This window comes from Paramormyrops kingsleyae, chromosome 11 (genome assembly GCF_048594095.1).
Source record: "Paramormyrops kingsleyae isolate MSU_618 chromosome 11, PKINGS_0.4, whole genome shotgun sequence".
Taxonomy (NCBI): domain Eukaryota; kingdom Metazoa; phylum Chordata; class Actinopteri; order Osteoglossiformes; family Mormyridae; genus Paramormyrops; species Paramormyrops kingsleyae.
The window spans coordinates 5,404,918-5,424,322 of record NC_132807.1 but is presented as its reverse complement, the minus strand read 5'-3'; the positions used below and the strand labels follow the sequence as shown (position 1 = coordinate 5,424,322).

Here is a 19,405-nt window from a genome sequence, read left to right as displayed (position 1 = left end):
AAAACAAAAAAGGGTGACAACCGACGTCTGCGGGCCAGGAGATCTGACGGATTTCGCTTCCCTTCTGGGTGGGCCATCACAACGTCAAACTGTGAGTTGCGGTACAAAAATATAATCTTGGTGAGCGAGGAGGTGCAGATTAAAAACTATTGCAGCCATTAAAATGTCACCTTGCAACATACAGAGCTCACCTGCAATTAAAAATAGATCTCTTTACACTAATGGTACATAACACTTTATGATTTTGGCAGGAAAGTACATTTAAGTGTGTGTGTGTGTATATATATCTATATATCTATATATCTATATTATATATATATATATATATATATACATACTGGAGTACAGCAGTTGACTCTAGATGCTTGTTAAGTCTCATTGGCACTTTCTGGCCGATGAGTATTTAGGAAAGGCAGACACTGGTGATTACCTTCTTAAAATCCTCTTTATGAAACTGGTTCACAGTTAAACTACAACTGTTGCCATTCCAAAAGAAAATAATAATTATATATAAAACAAAACATTTCGTCCAGAAATGATACAGAACCACATCACTGAAGCCAAACAGAAGCTGATGGCTGAGTGAGACGGCACGTTTGGGACACGCGGGGTTAATGGGCGGGACCCGCGGGAGCTTGGGGGCGAGGCTACAGTGTGCTGCCGGTGTGGGGCCCTCATGGGCTAAATTAAGGTGACCCAACAAACCGGTGGTGTCCCGCTAACACGGCGGCCCGCCTGCCACATTCACGTCTGCAGTCATTTCAGGGTTTAAAAGAAACGTTTCTAAGACACTGTGGAGCAAAGCGTGCTTAAGGGACAGGAGGCAGATGGAGAAACTGGGGGGGCGATGTCAGTCAGGAGGGGCAGGGGAGGGGCTGGTCTAGGGCTCAGCAGCCTGGGCACCACCAACCTCCACAGTCGGTCCCAAGCCGTTTTTCCATGTCCCTGGCCCTGCCTCCGTGTCCAAGACTCCGCCCCCAACCTCCATATACGGGCTTATGGGGGTTTGTGAACTAGAACCGGCCTCAGAGCTGCTCTCATGCAGTTCCAGCAGGACAGGGAGGGACCCAGGGTGCCCCGGGAGCAGTTCGGCCAAAGGGGAGTCGGGGGAAGGGGCATCTGCTGCCTCACTTGGGGACTCTAGCAGCTCCTGGCACCCGTGGTGGTTTGTCATGGGGGAGGTGCCCGTCTCCTGGTCCCCCACTTCCTGTTTATTCGTTTCATCTGTGCCAAGGGGAGGGCTGCTGGGCAGGTGGGGGGGCGAGGCCAGGTGGCCCCCCTGCTGCCCCCCCTGTGTCTCCTCGCTGCTCTGAGGAGTCAGGGATGTCTTGTCGCTGAAGCTGAACCGGGGGGACGTATCGGCAGTGGTCGGCGATGACGGGCCTGCGCTGGATACGGTGCTGGATGGGCCACTGCTGTCTGTATGGACGACGGACAGAACCAGTTAGACAGCTTGGGGATGCCGGTACTGAAACCAACCTGCACACACTCCGATTACAGCCTGGAGTATAACGTCTCATTCCCCAACCTGAACTAAAGTGGGTCACGCAGCAGGAGGAAAAAATAGCAAGACACAGAGAGATGACATGGACAGCCTGCCTGTTTTTTTGTGTTTTTTTTTTTAACGTTCCGAAAAGAAACTGAACATTCAAGGATGAGGAAAATCTAATGACCACGGTGAAAGGCCGTCTGAGGTAGCGGCTACTCAGGGACAGAGAGGGCTGCCGATGAACACAGAGCCCTACTTCTGCCGCACAGTGACCACAGCCAGACGTCAGTACTTATCTACGCTCACGAGAGATTAAGGTCCTCCTGGTGTAAGCCACAAGGTCCGTCAGTGACCTTGAGACGGTCTGAGACAGGTTTGTGTGGTCCTGCCTCAGGTGACCTTAACCGCCAGCTGCCTTAGCACAAGCGGGTCACTCACACCAGGGTGGCCGGTCCGAACGGTGGCGCAATGACGCCGAGGACGACAGGACTCTCTGCGGGATGAAGGCGTCCACCGACGGCTGAGTCTGAGAGTCAAACATGGCGGAGAAAGCTGGGAGGAACAGCAGAACTGAAAATCAGTGGTATCCTGAATCTTCAGGACAGACACCGAGCAGAAGCTCCGTGCCTGGAATGCCATAGTCCTGCAATTAGTATCCTACTCCAGGAGAGTAGACGTTCAGGAGAGCCTGGAGAAACCAGTGATTACAGTTTGCGCCGATCCATCTACTCAGCATCCGGCAGGAAGAACAGCTTCCCACGTGAAGCAGAAGGGCTGACAGAAAGTGCAGCTGCCTTCAGACAGTGAAGACATTGTTGTGCATGTGCCAGTTGACATGTTTATGGGGGGCCGGACCGCCTACCTCTGGTGGTCCTGGACTGGGATTCCCCGCCGCTCTCACACACTGCCGTCAGGAACTGGTCCACCTGTTTCAGCGAGAGCGAGTTGTGCAGTGTCTCCAGTGGGTAGATAGATGGCACCATGGAACATCCCTCAAAGCCTGTGGAAGGGAAGCAAGGCCACAGTCCCAGGAGCCATCAGTCTGCACATCCATCAGCACGGCCCGTTAACAGACATGGCACCCCTAAATCCACAAGCATGCCCCCCCCCACCCCCACACACACAGTCTCTCTCTCAACATCCACGGCCTCATACGGATGTTACCCACAAGCAGAAACACAGCAAACCGGCATGTTCCGATACCCGACGGCGTGCATTGAACACGCCATCACGGGCACCTCTTCCAATCCCACATCCACAAACTCATGGGCCAGAGCCTCAAACCAAAGCTTCAAAACAGAAACCAGCCATTCTGGAGACTAGGGTCCATGGCAAGGAACTGCTCACATGCGTAAGATTTGTTAAGCGTCCAGACTTGCGCTTTTGCCATACGAACTGTGAACAAAAGATGGTTTAATTTCAAATGCTAGTGGTTGCAAAGGTACCAGATAATCAAACTGCATACCAGCACAGCATACACAGTTAAGGACCAAGTTTCAAAAAAGGAGGTATGTCAACCTGGGTAACGGACAGAATGGAACCTAAATGTACATTGTGGTTTGTCCCTAACAAGACCGGAATATAACGACTAGTGGACTGGGAACGCCTAACTCTACCCCCTAACAGAATCAGAGGCCCAGAGCCGCATTTCCACACGCAGCTGCGGCTTTTCCAAAGACCCGATGTCTGTTTCCAGTGCGAGTTCTCCTTGCGCCAATACAGATCCCACAGTTTCCTTACGCCCACATCCACTGACACCCAGAATCCCCCCCGCCTTCTTCCCATCGCCGTGCTCTGTTCACCATCCCACGTGGAGCGATTCTTACTGTATATATAACTAAGCAGTTAAACTTAATGGTTTCCTGAGCCTTGATGTCTCCTTCAGGGTAGCAGTACCATCCGGGGGAAGTGTCTGATGCTTTATTAAGGAGCAGCTTCAGCTCCGCCCCCTCAGCGTGACTGTCTCACGCGGTGGAAGGACTCAGACAGCATCAGCCAAAGGTCAAGCGCATGGCTCCTCAAAGCATCAGCCCCTCCCCCTGGCCCCCTAGCTACAACCGGCGGCGTGCTGTCCGCTCCCGCAGCAGGAACAGGAGCCGTGGGTTTCGGTACGACTCCGACACACGAACTGGCCAGCAGCAGCAGGGGGGCCTTGCTCACGCTTTCCCGTCGCTGGTGCCCTCAGCGTGTCAGAGGCACCCAGAGCAGAGAGACTGCACTAAGCAACACAAGGGGGTATTAAGACTGGGGAAAGAGGGAAAGAGAGAGAGAGCGACAGAGTGAGAGAGAGAGCGATCGAAGCACTTGAGAGACTAAAGAGTGTGGTTTCAGGTGGTGGAGCTAGTCACATGACATGCTCAGCTGACACACCCCCTCACTCGGGAGGGCAAGCCCTTGCTCTTAACTATTAAATAAGACACTTTCTAACCCAGGGGTGGCCAATCATATCCGCAAAGGGCCGGTGTGTATGCGGGTTTTTGCTGCAGCTCCCTAACTAGATCACCAATTAGAGGACTGATTGGCTGAAGAGTCCTCACACCTGGGTTTGAACAGGTGACCTACAGGTTATCCCAAAAACCTGCATACACACCGGCCCTTTGCGGATAAGATTGGCCACCCCTGTTCTAATCCTTTTCTTCTCAGTGTTTCATGATGGTAAACTCACCTGGGTCCCCAACCCATCATCTGGTTTGGTTTCCTTGTTTCCCAGTGCTGATGCCAAACTGTCCGTCTATAGTACTTGCCCCCTGCCCCAAATAAAATACGTCCCTGTTCCTTCTTCCCACCCCCTGCATGACTTGGCTCTGCTCGCTGCCCCCGCCCAGAGCAAGTCTTTCAACAGGCGTCTGTTCAAAGACTAAAGGAATCTGTGCCACATGGAATCCAGAAGGACCCTCAGGGTGACGTTACCAAAGAGCGACTGCCATGGGGGTAACTGACATGCCTGGGCTGCCCCGGGGCCAGAACCCGCTCAGAACCACCACTTACCGCACAGCTCTGTCTGGCTCCATGAGGACCATACTGCCCCATCCCTACTGGGCGCCACCCCTACGCTTTCTGCGCACCTGTTCCCTGACATGCAACAGATACCGTGTATCCTGTTGGAGTTGCTCTTAAACCCAAACTAAGGTATCAGTACCTTTCCATTAAAGAGCAGCACTCTCTTAGTAAATCACAGGCACTGACCCTGTGAACCAGAGGATCGTTCCGTCTGCTTTACCCCGAGCCTGGACACTGTGGAAACAGTCCGCTTTCCTCAGCAGTATCGCAGGAACTTCCTCCACACTCACAGTGCATTAGCAAGCTGGCGTTTGTTACACAACCTCACCTCGATTTCATGTCAACTCACAGCCTCATTCTGCCTTTCATTTTGTTTAAAGTAGAATATAAACTAAAGCCTAAGGAGCCGCAAACCCATACTATTTGGACCAGTGGTCCAAATAGCTCTGCCTCGCAAACAGCAACCTAACAGCATTAGAGTCTAGGTGGCACAGATACTGGTATTACCCAGCATGCAACTGCCAACTTACTAACTTGCTGACAAAAAGCAATCATACACACGGAATCAAAGACCCTCTAAGAGGCTCAACGGACAATTTTTTATATTAAAAAAAAAAATGAAAAATTCATAGACAAAGATGGCCAGATTACACGAAACTAAATGAATGACTTAGTTTCCTCAACGGGCTATCTTGAGGGCACAGGCAGGCATGCAGAAGGACAGCACTACGCAAAGCCAATCCAGCAAAGGCAGTACGTGCCCCCCCCCACAGAGATGGGGGCAAAGAGGAGGGAGGTGGGGGAAATGGCAGGGGGTGCGGGTCTGCAGGGCTGACCGTAGAGGCAATCTAGGGTGTCCTGGCCGGAGATTAACCAGTTGCGGAAGAGGCGCAGGTGGTAGGAGCACTGGTGGAGGTGGTGGGCCAGGGCACTGTCCAGAGAGAGCTGCCGGCCCAGCAGCTGGTCTGTGGAGAAGCGCCGGAGAAGCTGGGCCACGTGGTGCTCCTCCAGGGGCTCTGGGGAAGAAGAGGTAGAGCGAGGAAGGACAGAGCAGAGGAGGGAGAAGGTGCCGGTACTCGGACAGGGCAAGGAGTCACTCTGCAATGCTGTCTGCCTGCCTCCCTCTCCCAGGCTGGGGTGACGCTAGGCTAACAGCTAACCGCCAAACCATAGGCAAAGGTGTCCTCCTTACCACCACGCCCAGCACTCAATGTCTTCGAAGTGCCACTCAAACAACATCCGCAAGCCCTTAGCCCTTGCCGATCTCACACACTCAGGTTTACAGGGGCAACATGTACTCTCAAACAAAAATAATAGCAACCCAAAATGTTCCACTCTCCACATCCACCAGAGACCAAATATGACAGGCAGACTCTGAACTGAGCTTCGGGATTCGCGGCACGCTATTAGAAGCAGGACGGTCACCCACGCAAACCCACAACACACACATAACAAGCCTGGTGAGATTCAACGCGACTTGGGGCGCTCAAGAAATTGAGCGGTCGACCTGCATGCTGGCCAATCGTATTGGAAGGTGCAGATTTCCACCCCAATGTCCTCCCCTGCCCTTCTCAGACATTAGGAGAACCTCGATGGGATGCCGGCCCATCGATTGCCGTCTCAGAGGGACGCGCCTGGCAGAGGATGTCACACGCATGCGATCACATGGTCATTGAAGGCCGCTGGGCTCACGGTCCTATCAGCCTTCCCCGTTACCTGTTCCCTCCCAACACAGAGCTGAGCTTACATCCAGTGCAGCTGCATCATCCCACGTCCCTAGAGCAAACATACATGAAAAATAACTCAAATGACCCAATGCACTCAACTAAACAAACCTTGCATCCCCTGCACCTTCGAACTGAAAAAGTTATACTGTTAAAAACATAACGCCAAGAAACCATTCCAGTCTTAGCATTTTATGTTTTGTGTTAACTCATCTTAAAATCCATGAGGAACTGTGAGGTTTCCACTGTGTCTGCTCATTTTAGATGCGTCAACCTTGAGAACTTGGCTCAACACCAAGCAGGTCATGTTGAGTCAGTATGAAGAATGCATCATGGATCAGTTGGGGACCATGGGACCCCTAACCATCATGAGGAGAAGCGGCCCTGTCACAGCGAGCCCATGGACAGCCCATAATAGCTGACCCACCCACCCCCAGCAGGATCTGCTCCTCTTTCATAAATAGCTTTAATCAACCAGCTTGAAGCTTTTTCAGTAGAACCAAATTTCACTTCAAATGTAAACACCATGTACAGCAAGGGTGGCCAGTCTTATTCAGAAAGAGCCGTCGGTTGTGCGGGTTTTTGCTGTAACTCCTTAATTAGATTACTAATTAGAGGACTGATTTGCTGAAGAGTCCTCACACCGGGGCTTGAACGGCTGACCTACAGGGTATCCCACAAACCTGCATAAACCTGCCCTTTGTGGATAAGATTGGCTACCCCTGATATACAGTGCAGGAAATAAATGTTTGAGTACCAGCACAGCATCTTATCTGTGTAAATGGGTGAAACCACAGGCCATTGTAGATACAAGTATTGACGAAATCAAAGAAAATTATACTTATGCATGTACATATACAGGTTCTGGCACATGGAGGTTCAGTCAAACCAAGTCAGATGGAGACAATCCGAGTCAAACTTAGTACAACAATACTTATATGTAAGGCATGAAACTACAAAGGAGTTGTGGAGGGGGGTCTGGGCTGGCCGAGGTGGGGTCTGGCTAACCCAATGCGACTCTCCCCCATGACTTACAGCTCATTGAAGAGTTTTTATTCTGCAGTCTGAGTATTTTTGTGATTCATCTGCTTTTCCAGTAGGAATTTCCATACATATTCAGTGTGGATTTATCAGTCTTTTTCAAGCTTTAGGTGATATTGAATAACCTCAACCCATTATAATTTGAGGTATACGTACCTTGAGCTTTATTGATTATCATGACAAGGATTTCATTGATAACGACAAATAAACACGTTTTTTAAATATTGCAATCTTTATTTGGCTATGATCATACATTGTGAAGTACGGGGTTGTACAGACTAGAGTGACCAGTAATTCTGTAGTAACTCCTCCTCAAATTTTAAGCTACCAGACTGGCTTCAATGCACTGCAGTCATACATCCCAAATAATTCAATGCCACACAGTCACTCCCATAAAAACAGCCATTTTTATCCCCCCGCTTCTGAAATAAGGAACATAATTCTTGGCGAGACCGAGATTCTTGGCACACCGAACACCTTTAAAGACTAGGTGGAAACTACAGCACACACTCAAAAAAGGGAAATAGCGTCAACCTCTCAAGGACAAGGAGGCCACAAATGAAGAACTAACTGACAGAGAGAAGATGGGGCAGGGGTGGTGGTCACTGGGGGACCAAAGTCTGGCTCTACATCCCCAAGAAGGTCAGAGGTCAAGCCCAATCACTGTCTATATAGTCTAGTAACCATACACCCGCTCACGGTAGAGCATCATTTTTAAATAGGACAGCACTAACTTGTCACTTCTGTGTGACAGCCAACAAAGCCCCTTATATTGATAACCATATTCAGTCATCTACACCGATCACCTCTTCACATTCCAGCCTAACTTCTCGATTCGGAAGGTTCTAGTAACAGATCGGCCATTATCACCATCATCACTCCTCAGCAAAGCCAGACTTTTCCAACCAACGCTAACGCGAATTCAGAAGCGTTTGTTCCTTGCCGTTTCCAGCAGCCACGTTCCTGGCTACCAGTCAAAGGAAGGATCCGGAATCTCTGGCATCACATATGTACCGGAGGGGCCTGCTGATCTAGGCATAGCACCCCCGCGCTGCACAAATTACCCAGCTTTCACAATACAGCTCTCACCTTTCACAAACACTAAAACAGACAAACACCCCAACGGTATTCATTGAAAAAAATAAAATGATTAATCAAACAAAATGGAACGTGAGTTATGAAACATGAGAGTCAAACCCTTTCCCCATTAGCAATGACTGAATACGTGTGTTTGGACAGTAATGAACCAAAGAAAAAAAAAATAGATTCAAACAACAGCTTCTTTCAAGAAAATCCTTTGTTTGCATTTTAACGAGATTACCACGCATTCTACAGATATAATCCATAAAGGCCAGCAGTTTGCAATTAATATCTCATTAGTAGGATACGGGATGCATTGGACCAGCCTGGACCTAAAGCCAAAATTAATGGGGGAAGAGTTATTGGTGTGTCTGTCAAGAAATGGCGGGAACGCAACATCTGGCACATCGATGGTACAAAACATATGTTTGTCCATTAAGAAAACTTGAAATCACTGGGTGAAAGTGACAGATTTATGCAGGAAGTTACTCACAGGAAGTGATGAGGGTGGTTAGGGTGATAATCTGAGCGAGCAGGCAGAGGGATAGAGTGGGTGCGACTGGCAGAGCATCGGATGGGGACACGTGTAGATGATATACCGAGGACCAGGGTGGGGGTGGGATAGAAAATGTTTTTCCCAGTGACATGCAAGACAGGGGAGGGCAGAGAGTGGAAAATATACTTGAAAGAGGCAGACGTACCATTAGTCGGATGCTTTGCATATGACACAGAAAATCGCTTTACTGCCGGCATAGACAAGAAGTCTGAGGAAATAAAAAAGGTCACTAGGGTTACCATCTCTGTCACTGCAAACCAGCTGGGGGGGGGGGGGGGGGGGGGGGTGCTTGGTCACCATAGGCGACAGGGCTGGCAAGCAGAGGAGGATGACAAACCTTTAATCTGTGATCTGAGTGATGTGGGAAACAAGGAAGGGAGAATGGAGAGTGATGGCATCACACTATGTCAGGTGGCTTGTTATGGGCTGTCACCAGTCACACTAACAGTGCACTATTTCATGGAATGGAGTTTATATACTTGCATGGAGACATACAGGATTCATTAACAGATCTTGGGACATCAGTGCATCCACTCTGGCAAAACCTCTCCAACCTGTCCTAAATTTGTAAATGCGACCATTGCTGCTTAATCTACTGCAGAACCAACAACAAGCACAATCAAGGGCACATCTGTCCTACATCATTCTTCCTTCAACGTTTTCTGTCCCAAGCAGATCTGAAGAGACAGACATCAAATCACATGTTCGCCAGCTGTCATTCCCAACCTCCCTGCTGCCCCAGACACCTTTACAATCACTGAGGTCTGTCTCCTTGATGACCACCAAGTTTAAGGGCCACCTGGGATGGAGGCAGTGAGATTTCCTAACACTTATGAGCTGTCTCTGGTATTCCTTCCCGTTCTCACACATGCAGCACACAGAGGCAAAGATGCCAAAAACAAGTCATCAGTCAGAGGGGAGGTACAGCCCCGAGAATCTCCCCTGAGACAGGAAGCTCGCCCACGTGCTTTTAAAGAAGAACCACGATCTGGGGCTGAAATTTGACATTTCCTAAAAGATGACAAAACAAAAAGGGAACCATGGGAGGAGATTGAATGAAATGCAGAGGAATAACTAAATATAAAATGTTTCAGATAACAGCCCGTGGATACAAGACAGAACAAGACCTTCAATAAAATGGCAGCCGTAATGGAAGCATCTTTATGGATGCAACACTGACACCTAGCGGTCACACACTGCCAATAACCCCAACTGCTGTATGCCAGCCGAGCAACAGACGGTACCAAAGCAAATGCTGGCCATTCATGCATAAATGACAAGCTTGTGTAAGACAGTTTAAATAATTTGGTACAATGATTACATATTTGTCAAATAGACAGAAATTCAATTACATTTTACAATCTCCCTGCATCTTTACAGCACTCCTCCTGGACAGGGTCGTGGTTCATCTCTTACAGTCCTCTTTATTGTAATGGAAAAGACAATTTGAAAGAATGTACAGGTAAAAAGCTAAATATGATCTGTTTATTAAAATGTAATATTTTCAATGTCTTACTGCAGTCTTACTACCCATTAATGCATGTCTTTGTACAAAAAAAACAAACAACTAAGACTCCCCCTAGTGGTTGTACTACATATTTACTTTTTAGCTCACTGGAACCTCTTAATGCTGAAAGAGGAACATTCTAGAAGAGACTCGCAAGCTGAACCACCCCTCTATAACAACATTTAGCTATTTCCTAATAATTATTTTATTCATTCTAAAAACAAGAAAAACATAGAAAAAGGTCCAAGGAATCGACTGCCATTCATTTCTATTTGCATGACTAAAAACTCCAAACATTTGCAGCACAACATGTATATACACACGTACATGATATGAAAAGGCAGCAAAAGGTGGAAAAAAGTGTGTAAGGAACCCATATTTCCATGCAAGACAAGAGTCTGTAATGAAGACACATTATGAGAAGGTTAGGGTTTAGGTTGAACATATGTGGCTTTTTGACACAGTGGGGAGATGCCGTTCGGTTTAACTGCACTCATTTGATGGGACGTCCCCAGAATGCACAATGAAGAGGTCAGTGGGAAACATCACGACGGCTCCGTACGTGTATCTGCCTGAGAAGTTGTAGGACAAGTCCATCATCTACTAGAGCCTCTCTGTTGAATCTCTACTCAGATCCCAGAGTAACGAGTCCAGCTTAATGAGATCAATCTAGCGTGACCGTTCCTCACTACTTAACCGTGTGGGGACTTTAAAAAACAAACAAAAACAAACAAATACAAAGGTGGAACATACCGTCTTTATAGGACAGACTGCCGGCGGAGAATTTTTTGCGGTGTGTACGAGCATAGTCCTGTAGGTTTGGGGCACTAGAAGAGCCCCCCAGGACTGTGGTGCTGAAAAGTCCTGCACACTGAGAGCCTGTGTAGGAAACCCACCAGGTAAGATGGGGGGGGGGGAATAAAGTAGGAATTAGCCCACATAACATAACAGGCCTTCAATCACAGTAATGAACCACCCTAAGGTCACGTGGACCCAACGGAGAGCCTGATCCAAAGGTCACACCAGCACCGGGGAGCTAACAGCAAAGGAATATATATATATTTTTTTAAAATCCTCCTCACCCGATAAGTGCAAATTATTCAAAATGTCACTTCATGATCCTTAATAACACCTTAAGACAATGAAGCTTGCAGCATTTTTTTTTTTTTTTTTTTTTTTAAGAACAATGTGCCAAGTGGTTAAAAATTCTTTTACGATAAGTTATAACCGTCATGGTCGCTGGAGACTAGGCTGTTAATCCAGCGAAGTTGCCAGGGTGATACTGAAGGGACAGATCCTGCAAGGTCATGCGTTTTTTTTTTTTTTTTTTTTTTTTTAAGATAATATTTATTACAACGATAAACCAAAAGTGCTGATGTGCAGCTGTTGCCTGAAAGCCAGAGACGGAGAGTGTTTGGACAGTCGCTCGCTGAATATTAGACAGGTTTGCTGACGCAGGCCGTAACCTACAGAGGACACTGGACTGAATAATGTGAGTGATAAAGCCATCAGAAGAAGATTATTCCAGATCCTTGGAGGAGCTGTAAACAGCAGTGGGGGAAGGGGAGCATGAATGGGATGGGTCACATGACACTGACCTAATCCACTCTGTTTCATCTCTGGGGACTGGCGGCTGTAAGACGGAAAGAGGCGATATGTCCCCATCTTGGTGGACGTGGTCTCAGACAGCACCTACAGTGACAGACAATCTCAGATGTAGCAGTTACTGCAGGACCGACAGGAACGCGAGTCCAACCCAACAGTGCCGAGCTAAATAAGGTGGAACATGGAGTCGCCATGCAGGCCCGATAGAGGCCACGAGCGTGCACCTCCATGGAGCCGGTCTTCCGGTTACGGATCAGCGGGGACCGTCTCAGGACGCTCACGGGCTCAGTGAGTGGTGCGGCCTGGTCCGGCTCGGACTGCGACAGGTCTTCCAGGCTCCCCGGGTCTGGCTGCTTCTCCTCGTTCTGGGCAGAAAGTTAGAAGGCAACATGTGGTCAAGATGACGACGACGACGGCGACGACCCAACGGCGGCCAGCCCTGCTGTATGAGGTCGAATCATAAGCAGGAAGACACCTGAAGAGCCGATCCGAACCAAGACCAGAAGGAAGCACGACTCACCTCGGAGGAAGCTGGACGGAAGCCAAAGCCCAGGGGAGCTTTCTGCTCGTCATCACAGCCCTTCACCCCAGGGCTGAAGTGAAGCTCCACATGAAAACGGTCCTCAGACGAAGGGTCCTGACCAGACACGCACAAACACACACGTGCAGATGTGACCACAGGTTGGTGCTGTGATCTCCTCAGGAATGCGTTCGGAGGGGAACAAGGCTGACCTTGTTGTTGTCTTCATACAACATGATGACGATCTGGGTCATGTAGTTGAGCTCTGTGACGGCACCGAGGTAGTCCATAGCACGCTTCCACTGCTGGTCCTTCTCCTCCTGTCTCCCAGAAACAAACAGCAGGGCCACGTGAACCACACGGGAACAATACCAACTAGAGTGGTAAAATTTTGGATGAAGGCACCGGGGGACACCAAGGGAAAATGCCACGTTGAAGGACACAACCTCGCCCTCAGGGGTAAACTGCTCTGGGGTGACGTGGGCACGGCGTCTCCTCGACGGGCGAGAACTTACATCGAGCAGGCCTCCGTAGCGGAAGATACTGAGCAAGGAGTGTACGTGACTCTCGCTGGTGAAGTAGAGCCGCGTCCGGACGTGGCGTCCCGGGGACATCACGCCACGGGAGTACCTGAAACCCAAAAGAAAAATAAAAGGTCAAAAGAGAGCGGAGGAACCCTGGAATCCTCTGAAGAATCTGCTGTTGGACTGGCATATAACACTCACAAAGGGTGCAACTTGTTGACGGACTCGTCCTCGTGAGTCCTCTGCAGGTCCAGCTGGATCTTCTTAACCAGCGGGAGGCAGTAAGCATAAGCAATGTCCAGCTTTTCTACTTTATTGATGCCATACTCCTAGAAACGAGGACGGGCTGGTGAGCTGGGGGAGGGGACTAGGGTCAATGAGTCACTGTGATGCTCGGGAACTGGGTGAACGTCCAGACCTGTGGGATGACGATGTCCGCCAAGGCCCGGGACAGCCGGAAGAGGTCCTGCGTGTCCTCCAGGCCCAGGGAAGCGTTGTGCTGCACGTCATACTTAATGCAGTCATAGATGTCCGGGATCTTGCTGATGTCATACCGCCCATTCTTCATGCGGAAGTCCCGCTCCAGTTTGGACCAGCGCTGGAGCATCAGTTCCAGGGACTCGCTGTGGTAGAGCTGCAGGTCTTTGGGAGGGGTTGGCAGTGGTAGAGGAAGAGGTAGAGGACTGTCAGGCCGGTTAAAAAGTCTACTCCATCTGAGCCACTGAACAGTGCTCCAGATTCAAAAGGAGGCGTGAATTGGGGCAAATAGTGGCCAGATGAAGCTAAAAACAGACATACCTGCTGATTTGGGGTCTTCCAGCCTCCTGCGGATCTGCGAGGTCAGACTCTGAATGAGGGCGTAGACTTGGTCGCAGGTCTTCACTGGGTTCGCCACGACCTTCATCGAACTCACCAGAGAAGGACTGGCAGTGGGAGCCAGCTGGGAGGAGAAGGGAAAAAAACGCCACGATCAGCACGAGCTGCTGAAGGACACCGATTTGCCACGGGAAACAGGGGACTTGCCTAAAATGTCAATCTTTTCACCACCTGATTATCTTGCAATCAGGATTATCGTTAAATGAAAACTAAAATCCGAAGACAACATTTTCATGAACTGAAATAAAGAATTGAAAATATAAAACAAAACAAAAAAAAATTTTAACTATAAACAGAGGACAAGGAGGTGAGCGTGAGCCACCTTGTCAAAGTCCTCCTCGCCAAAGTCCTGGTCCTTCTGCATGATCTCGTGCAGGCGAGCTTTCACGCGGTGCTGGCAGCCCGTCAGCGAGTCGCTGTCGCTGTCCAGGAGCCCGTTCATGTTGGCGCTCTTCACCATCTGCACCAGGATGGGTGTCAGCTCCCCCTCCAGGGCCAGCAGACCCTGGAATGTGCAGACAGCACCCGCCGTTAATGAGGGATCCCTTTCCAATATGGCGACTTTTATAGAAACGGGATCTTCCTGGTCACCTTGGCAAAGGCGGCCGCCGTCATCTGCACGCGGCCCTCGTCCGAGGCGTAGATCTTCAGGTCGTGCCGGTATGTGCTGTGCAGCCGGAGCAGACCGCAGCCGGGAAAGCCGGCATAGTCCCCTGGGGGGGCAGCATGCATCATCATCATCATCATCATACACCACCCTAAACAGGGCGACTGATGCTGCTCTACACTGCAGCCTCACGTCACTGATATGTACGCAGACCCACCCCTCCGGGTGCTGAACCACCACTGACCTCCGTAACAGAAGCAGTCTCCTGCAGATAACCAGGCTGACTGGAAAGGGTACATTTGTTTTAAGGAGGAGTGCCACTTTAAACCCGACCAGAGACAATGGTAATACAACCACATTCTCTTCATATATAAAGCACTTAATTGCCACAGTGCCTTTATCTCATTGCCTCGATTTTAACAGGAATTATAAACCAGATTCATGTACCAAGTCAGATGTTCACGATTACACATGCGAATGCAATCACTTAAGGAGGGCGGAGTCTGTTTGGAGGGATGATACCCCATAGCGTGTCGTTCAGCGCAGCGGACAACCACCAGGGGGCAGTCAGGGGCAGCCAAAGCGCTTCGGAGTGGCCAGCAAGCGTAGGGGAGCTGGGCCAGAATGACGGCGAGCAAAGGGAGTCGAGCAAAGGGTCCAAGGGTCACGGGTACGAGGCGTCAGCGTCATGGGAGTGCACGCCACCGGGCAGTACTGAAAGGGAAGTGCTCATCCAAAACAGCCCCACAGTGAGATGGAGGGAAGCAGGGGGCAGCTGCGGCGACTGGAGGATGGACCCAAGCACGGTCGATGCCATGAGACAGCATGACAGCATCCGTGCCACCAGCCCGAGCTTCAGGCAGCCATCATCAAGCAGAAAGGAGGCTAAAGCTAATCCTGTTTCTCTGCCGGCCAGAATCAGCATTTCCTCGGTTCAGAAAAACCGACCCAAAAGCCACAGGATGCCTCCGAGATAAATCGCACGCCCAAAAAAAGCAACATTATTTGAATCTCAGCGTTCTGATGCAACACCAGCTGGGGCTGCTCTCTTTAAACCCATTAACCTCTTAGTGTCTCTACCTTTCACAGTGTTAAAGTACAGAGAGGCACAGAAAGACGTTAATTACATTCCTCAGCTCCAGCCAGTAGCGCCGTCGACTCGTTTATACTGCGGTTGGTCGCTGCTGCACACAAACGCCAGTCGCCTCAGTGGCACCACCACTGGCCTGTGGCCCAAAGACCCGTGACCTCAGCCCATGGGATGCACACAGCCCCCAGGCTCAGGCCACAGCCCCCAGGCCACAGTGCAGTGTTTCCCAATCTGGTCTTCGGGACCCGCAGACAGTCCACGGTTTTCCTCGGGAGCTGGGAGGGAGCAAAAATGTGGACTGTCTGTGGGTCCCCAAGGACCGGACTGGGAAACACTGCCATAGTGACCTGATAATAGGAAGGTACCGGTGGTTTCTGTCACTGTCTGCACGGTTATCCTCCTACAACCTTTGCAATCTGCCAGAAAGGATGTATGAAGGCCGGCGAGGATTTAGCGGGAGATGGAGGGGTGCGTGGGGTCGACACTAAATCCCAACGGAGAGGCAGCCCTAATCCCGCCTTACCAAAATCAACAGGGGACTCGCAGCCAAGGGGCCGAGAGCTACCAGCTAGTCAACGGGGTTAAAAGGGATGAGGAGAGAGGAGGCAAATTAACAGGGAATGGAACAGGAACGGCCATAACTAACAGCCATAACGAACCCACTACAGCCCCACAGCATTCTGGGCCAAGCGCTGCTAGGAAAACTGCAGAATTTAACACTGAGGACTGAGCAGTATTAATTATGGCCAATATCAGCATGGTTATACAGATTATTTAATTTAGCATGAATGGCAAGAACTTATCTACAATAGCATATAGCACCTCAGAACTTTGGACACGTTGGTTACACATTAACACAATAGAGCAGGTCAGCCACTATCCCTGGTCCAACTGGGCTTAAGACCTTTGCCAGCCATGGGATTTGAACCCACAACCTCCCGGCTGTGACCACAGACCCCTAAGCTTAACACACTGTGGAATACACCGCTCCAGAATGTAAGAATGCAATCTAGATAACTGTGTGCAATCCCCTCATGATTATAAAATGCACTACTATGTATGGTAATTTTATTACACAGCTTATTAAGGATTTTAATAACCATTAAATTCAACACTGTTTTGTGCATTGAGCCCCTAATGACCACAATAAAAAAAAAAAGTTAATGAAAAAAACCGAAGTGCAAGTCAGCTTTTAAAGAGAACGGCCCTTTTCCCCGAGTCAGGACAGATTAAATTTACGTATTCTTAAGGGCCCTAAATACAGTATGCTCCATATTCAGAGACTACATACTTTCAGGTTTCTGGTCATTGAAACAGCCATAAAACTCAAACATATGAACTTGCTGAACTGACAATTAATATCTTATAGAGGTATTAGTTTGAGGGTGGGAAGGAAATGCACACTTGTGGTAAACACAATGCTTTTATCTTGACCTATCTGACAGGTCTGATAAGGCAGTAACACACAGGAGAGCCCACTGAGAGGGGCTCACTCAGGCTAATCTGACACGTCAGCGAGACAGAATTACCGCGGCTCGTTTTAGCTGCTGACCTTTGACCTCCTCTTAATCCCTCCTCCCTCCCTCACACTCTGAGCACCTACGCGTCTCCCAGGAGACGGCGGGGGCAGTGACCCTGTCCCCACACATTAACCATGACTACACAGCGCACGTATGTGGCATGAGAGTGTGCCATCTATGCCCATACCTTGGCCCCCCGGGTACATGCAGCGGAAGGCCCGGCCCAGTTCTTCAGCCTGTACCCGTCCCGTGGGGGTCAGCTCCCCCCCCCACTTCAGCACCAGGAGAAGAGAGGGTCCGTCCTTCCTCGTGTCTGGGTGAAAGACGGAGGGGCAGACTCAGACAGGCAGAGAGACGCACGCTGAATTTCTAAAGGAGCGATTATGACACATTAAGTTAATATTCCATACAACAGACGCATTTAAATGCGCAGCAAGCTGTCAAAACACAAGGGTCTGACTGAACACTGTGACACGTCACCTTCCTCCTCGCTGGAGGTCTTGGGCTGGCCGTGGGGAAGGTAGGTGAGCTGCACTTTCCTGTTTATTCCTGAGAAATGGCCGTACCTGCAGAGAAGACGACAAAAAAAGTCTGAAGATCTGAAGGTGTCCTTAGTACACGTGTGCCAATGACCTTCCGGAGGTGTCCTTACAACGGACTATGAAAGGGGACACAGCAGAGGGGAATGAGGTCTCTGCCACAGCACAAGTTTTTTAAGAGTTTAAATCTTAGCCCTAACAGTGATACCAACGGTACGGTCACAGTGGGGTGACTGACATCCGTCAGCTAGATCCCACTGAAATGCACCGACACAGTAGCCTGAATGACTAGCCTGGCATATGACCAAAATCACACGCGTCATGCATATCAGTGACGAAAGTCAACACAAAAACTGGTGCAGAGCCAGGGGGATGTCACCCAACACGCAGTGAGGGTTTTACCCGACCGATTCACTGGAGAAGCACCTCACAAAAATAAAAGATCCTCCTGGGACAGGGCCCGGTGACCTGCGTGGAACCATAACCATGCCACCTGCTGCCCTACTTGCAGAGCGCCCCCTTGGGGCCACGTGGTGCCATTTCTGGCTCGGCCGTCAGTGTGCAGCTCACATCTCCAGGACGGTTTTCAGCTGCTCTAGTTTGGACTTCTTCTCCTCGATCTCGCAGTCGTTGTGCTGTCCCAGTTCTGCCAGCAGCTCCCGGGCTATGTCCAGTACCTCCTGGGGAAGGGGGCCCAGGGGCAAAGAGGCACTTTTTAACGTAATACGTGTCAACCGCGGCCCAGTACTGACAGAATCTTATTTACTCAGGAGCGATCAGTGATTTATACCATTTGGTATTGATACAGTGCGTTTCTGAGCCTCACTTCATTAATTAACAAATAATTTTGCACCAATTACTGCCTGGTGCAGCCCACCCCACCGGTCGGTTATTTAATTGGCTCTGATTGGGCGACACTGTGATTGACAGCACGTGGGAAACCACCCCATCAGGGGTGTTAAAGTGTCATTTCTCCCACCATGACAAATGCTGCATAAAAACATTAATCCCTTAGAAATGCTGAGCCTACACTCGCAGGTTGCATGGCCTAACATTCACACTTTGGATAAAAACGTCCAGTAGATAAAAATAGGGTTGTAATGTTCACGCATCGTCAGTCGTACCCACCTGCAACTGCTTCGGTTTTTTGAGTTTCAGCTTCCCGGTCTTGTAGCCGCCATATTTTTCAAACATAACAAAAAACCTGGGGAAAAAAAAAACAGAAATGAAAAGGACCATTTGCAGAAATATATGCGCGTATTACACGTGAATGCAGACGGCGGGACTCACATGGGATTCCTCACTTCCATCTTCATTTTCTGCTTAGGGGTTCGATCGCCATGCCGGATGACAGCGATCACGCAACGGAGCTCCATCCTGACAGAGCAGACAGATGGAGCCTTTACCAGCCCTGACAAGCAGTTACCTTTTACCACAGCCGACAGCTGTACTGCCCTTGAAAGACACACTGACTACTGTTGGCTTTTCAGACAAATCAAAATATATTATTTCAAGGGAGAGGACGCTTTTACACGTTGTGATAGCGTAATTCCCCAAACACGCCTGTAGGGGGCAGTAGAGCAGCAGTTCTCTCACATTGTTCCTGACGTAGTCGGCACAATGGGAATATCCTCAGCTTCTGTCGGGATTGACCAAGGGATGTGGAGCTGGGGAGCCAGCTCCCGCATCACTATGTTCCTTAAAATGGGGGGGGGGGGGGGGGGGGA

At 49.7% G+C, this 19,405-nt stretch overlaps 1 protein-coding gene across 11 annotated transcripts in view; it reads right to left on the bottom strand.

Annotated features, from left to right (window-relative positions):
- Positions 1 to 327: 327 nt before the first annotated feature.
- Positions 328 to 19,405, bottom strand: part of LOC111844998 (inositol hexakisphosphate and diphosphoinositol-pentakisphosphate kinase 2) — a 28,745-nt gene continuing 9,667 nt past the window's right edge. For 3 of the 11 annotated variants that reach the window (XM_072717879.1, XM_072717878.1, XM_023814007.2), the window contains exons 10-31: positions 19,275 to 19,376; positions 18,969 to 19,055; positions 18,807 to 18,882; positions 18,249 to 18,358; positions 17,620 to 17,705; positions 17,327 to 17,452; positions 14,514 to 14,635; positions 14,245 to 14,427; positions 13,845 to 13,986; positions 13,465 to 13,688; positions 13,248 to 13,375; positions 13,038 to 13,152; positions 12,735 to 12,842; positions 12,523 to 12,639; positions 12,227 to 12,367; positions 11,996 to 12,089; positions 11,151 to 11,276; positions 9,036 to 9,098; positions 5,326 to 5,505; positions 2,352 to 2,489; positions 1,928 to 2,041; positions 328 to 1,419 (exon numbers count right to left, since the gene is read on the bottom strand). In XM_072717879.1, the coding sequence (XP_072573980.1) occupies positions 881 to 1,419; positions 1,928 to 2,041; positions 2,352 to 2,489; positions 5,326 to 5,505; positions 9,036 to 9,098; positions 11,151 to 11,276; positions 11,996 to 12,089; positions 12,227 to 12,367; positions 12,523 to 12,639; positions 12,735 to 12,842; positions 13,038 to 13,152; positions 13,248 to 13,375; positions 13,465 to 13,688; positions 13,845 to 13,986; positions 14,245 to 14,427; positions 14,514 to 14,635; positions 17,327 to 17,452; positions 17,620 to 17,705; positions 18,249 to 18,358; positions 18,807 to 18,882; positions 18,969 to 19,055; positions 19,275 to 19,376 (3,121 nt within the window). In that variant the 3' untranslated portion in view covers positions 328 to 880. Of the gene's footprint in view, positions 1,420 to 1,927; positions 2,042 to 2,351; positions 2,490 to 5,325; positions 5,506 to 6,205; positions 6,266 to 9,035; positions 9,099 to 11,150; positions 11,277 to 11,995; positions 12,090 to 12,226; positions 12,368 to 12,522; positions 12,640 to 12,734; positions 12,843 to 13,037; positions 13,153 to 13,247; positions 13,376 to 13,464; positions 13,689 to 13,844; positions 13,987 to 14,244; positions 14,428 to 14,513; positions 14,636 to 17,326; positions 17,453 to 17,619; positions 17,706 to 18,248; positions 18,359 to 18,806; positions 18,883 to 18,968; positions 19,056 to 19,274; positions 19,377 to 19,405 lie in introns of all 11 variants that reach the window. The other 8 variants (XM_072717880.1, XM_072717881.1, XM_072717884.1 and 5 more) reach the window with 8 other exon arrangements.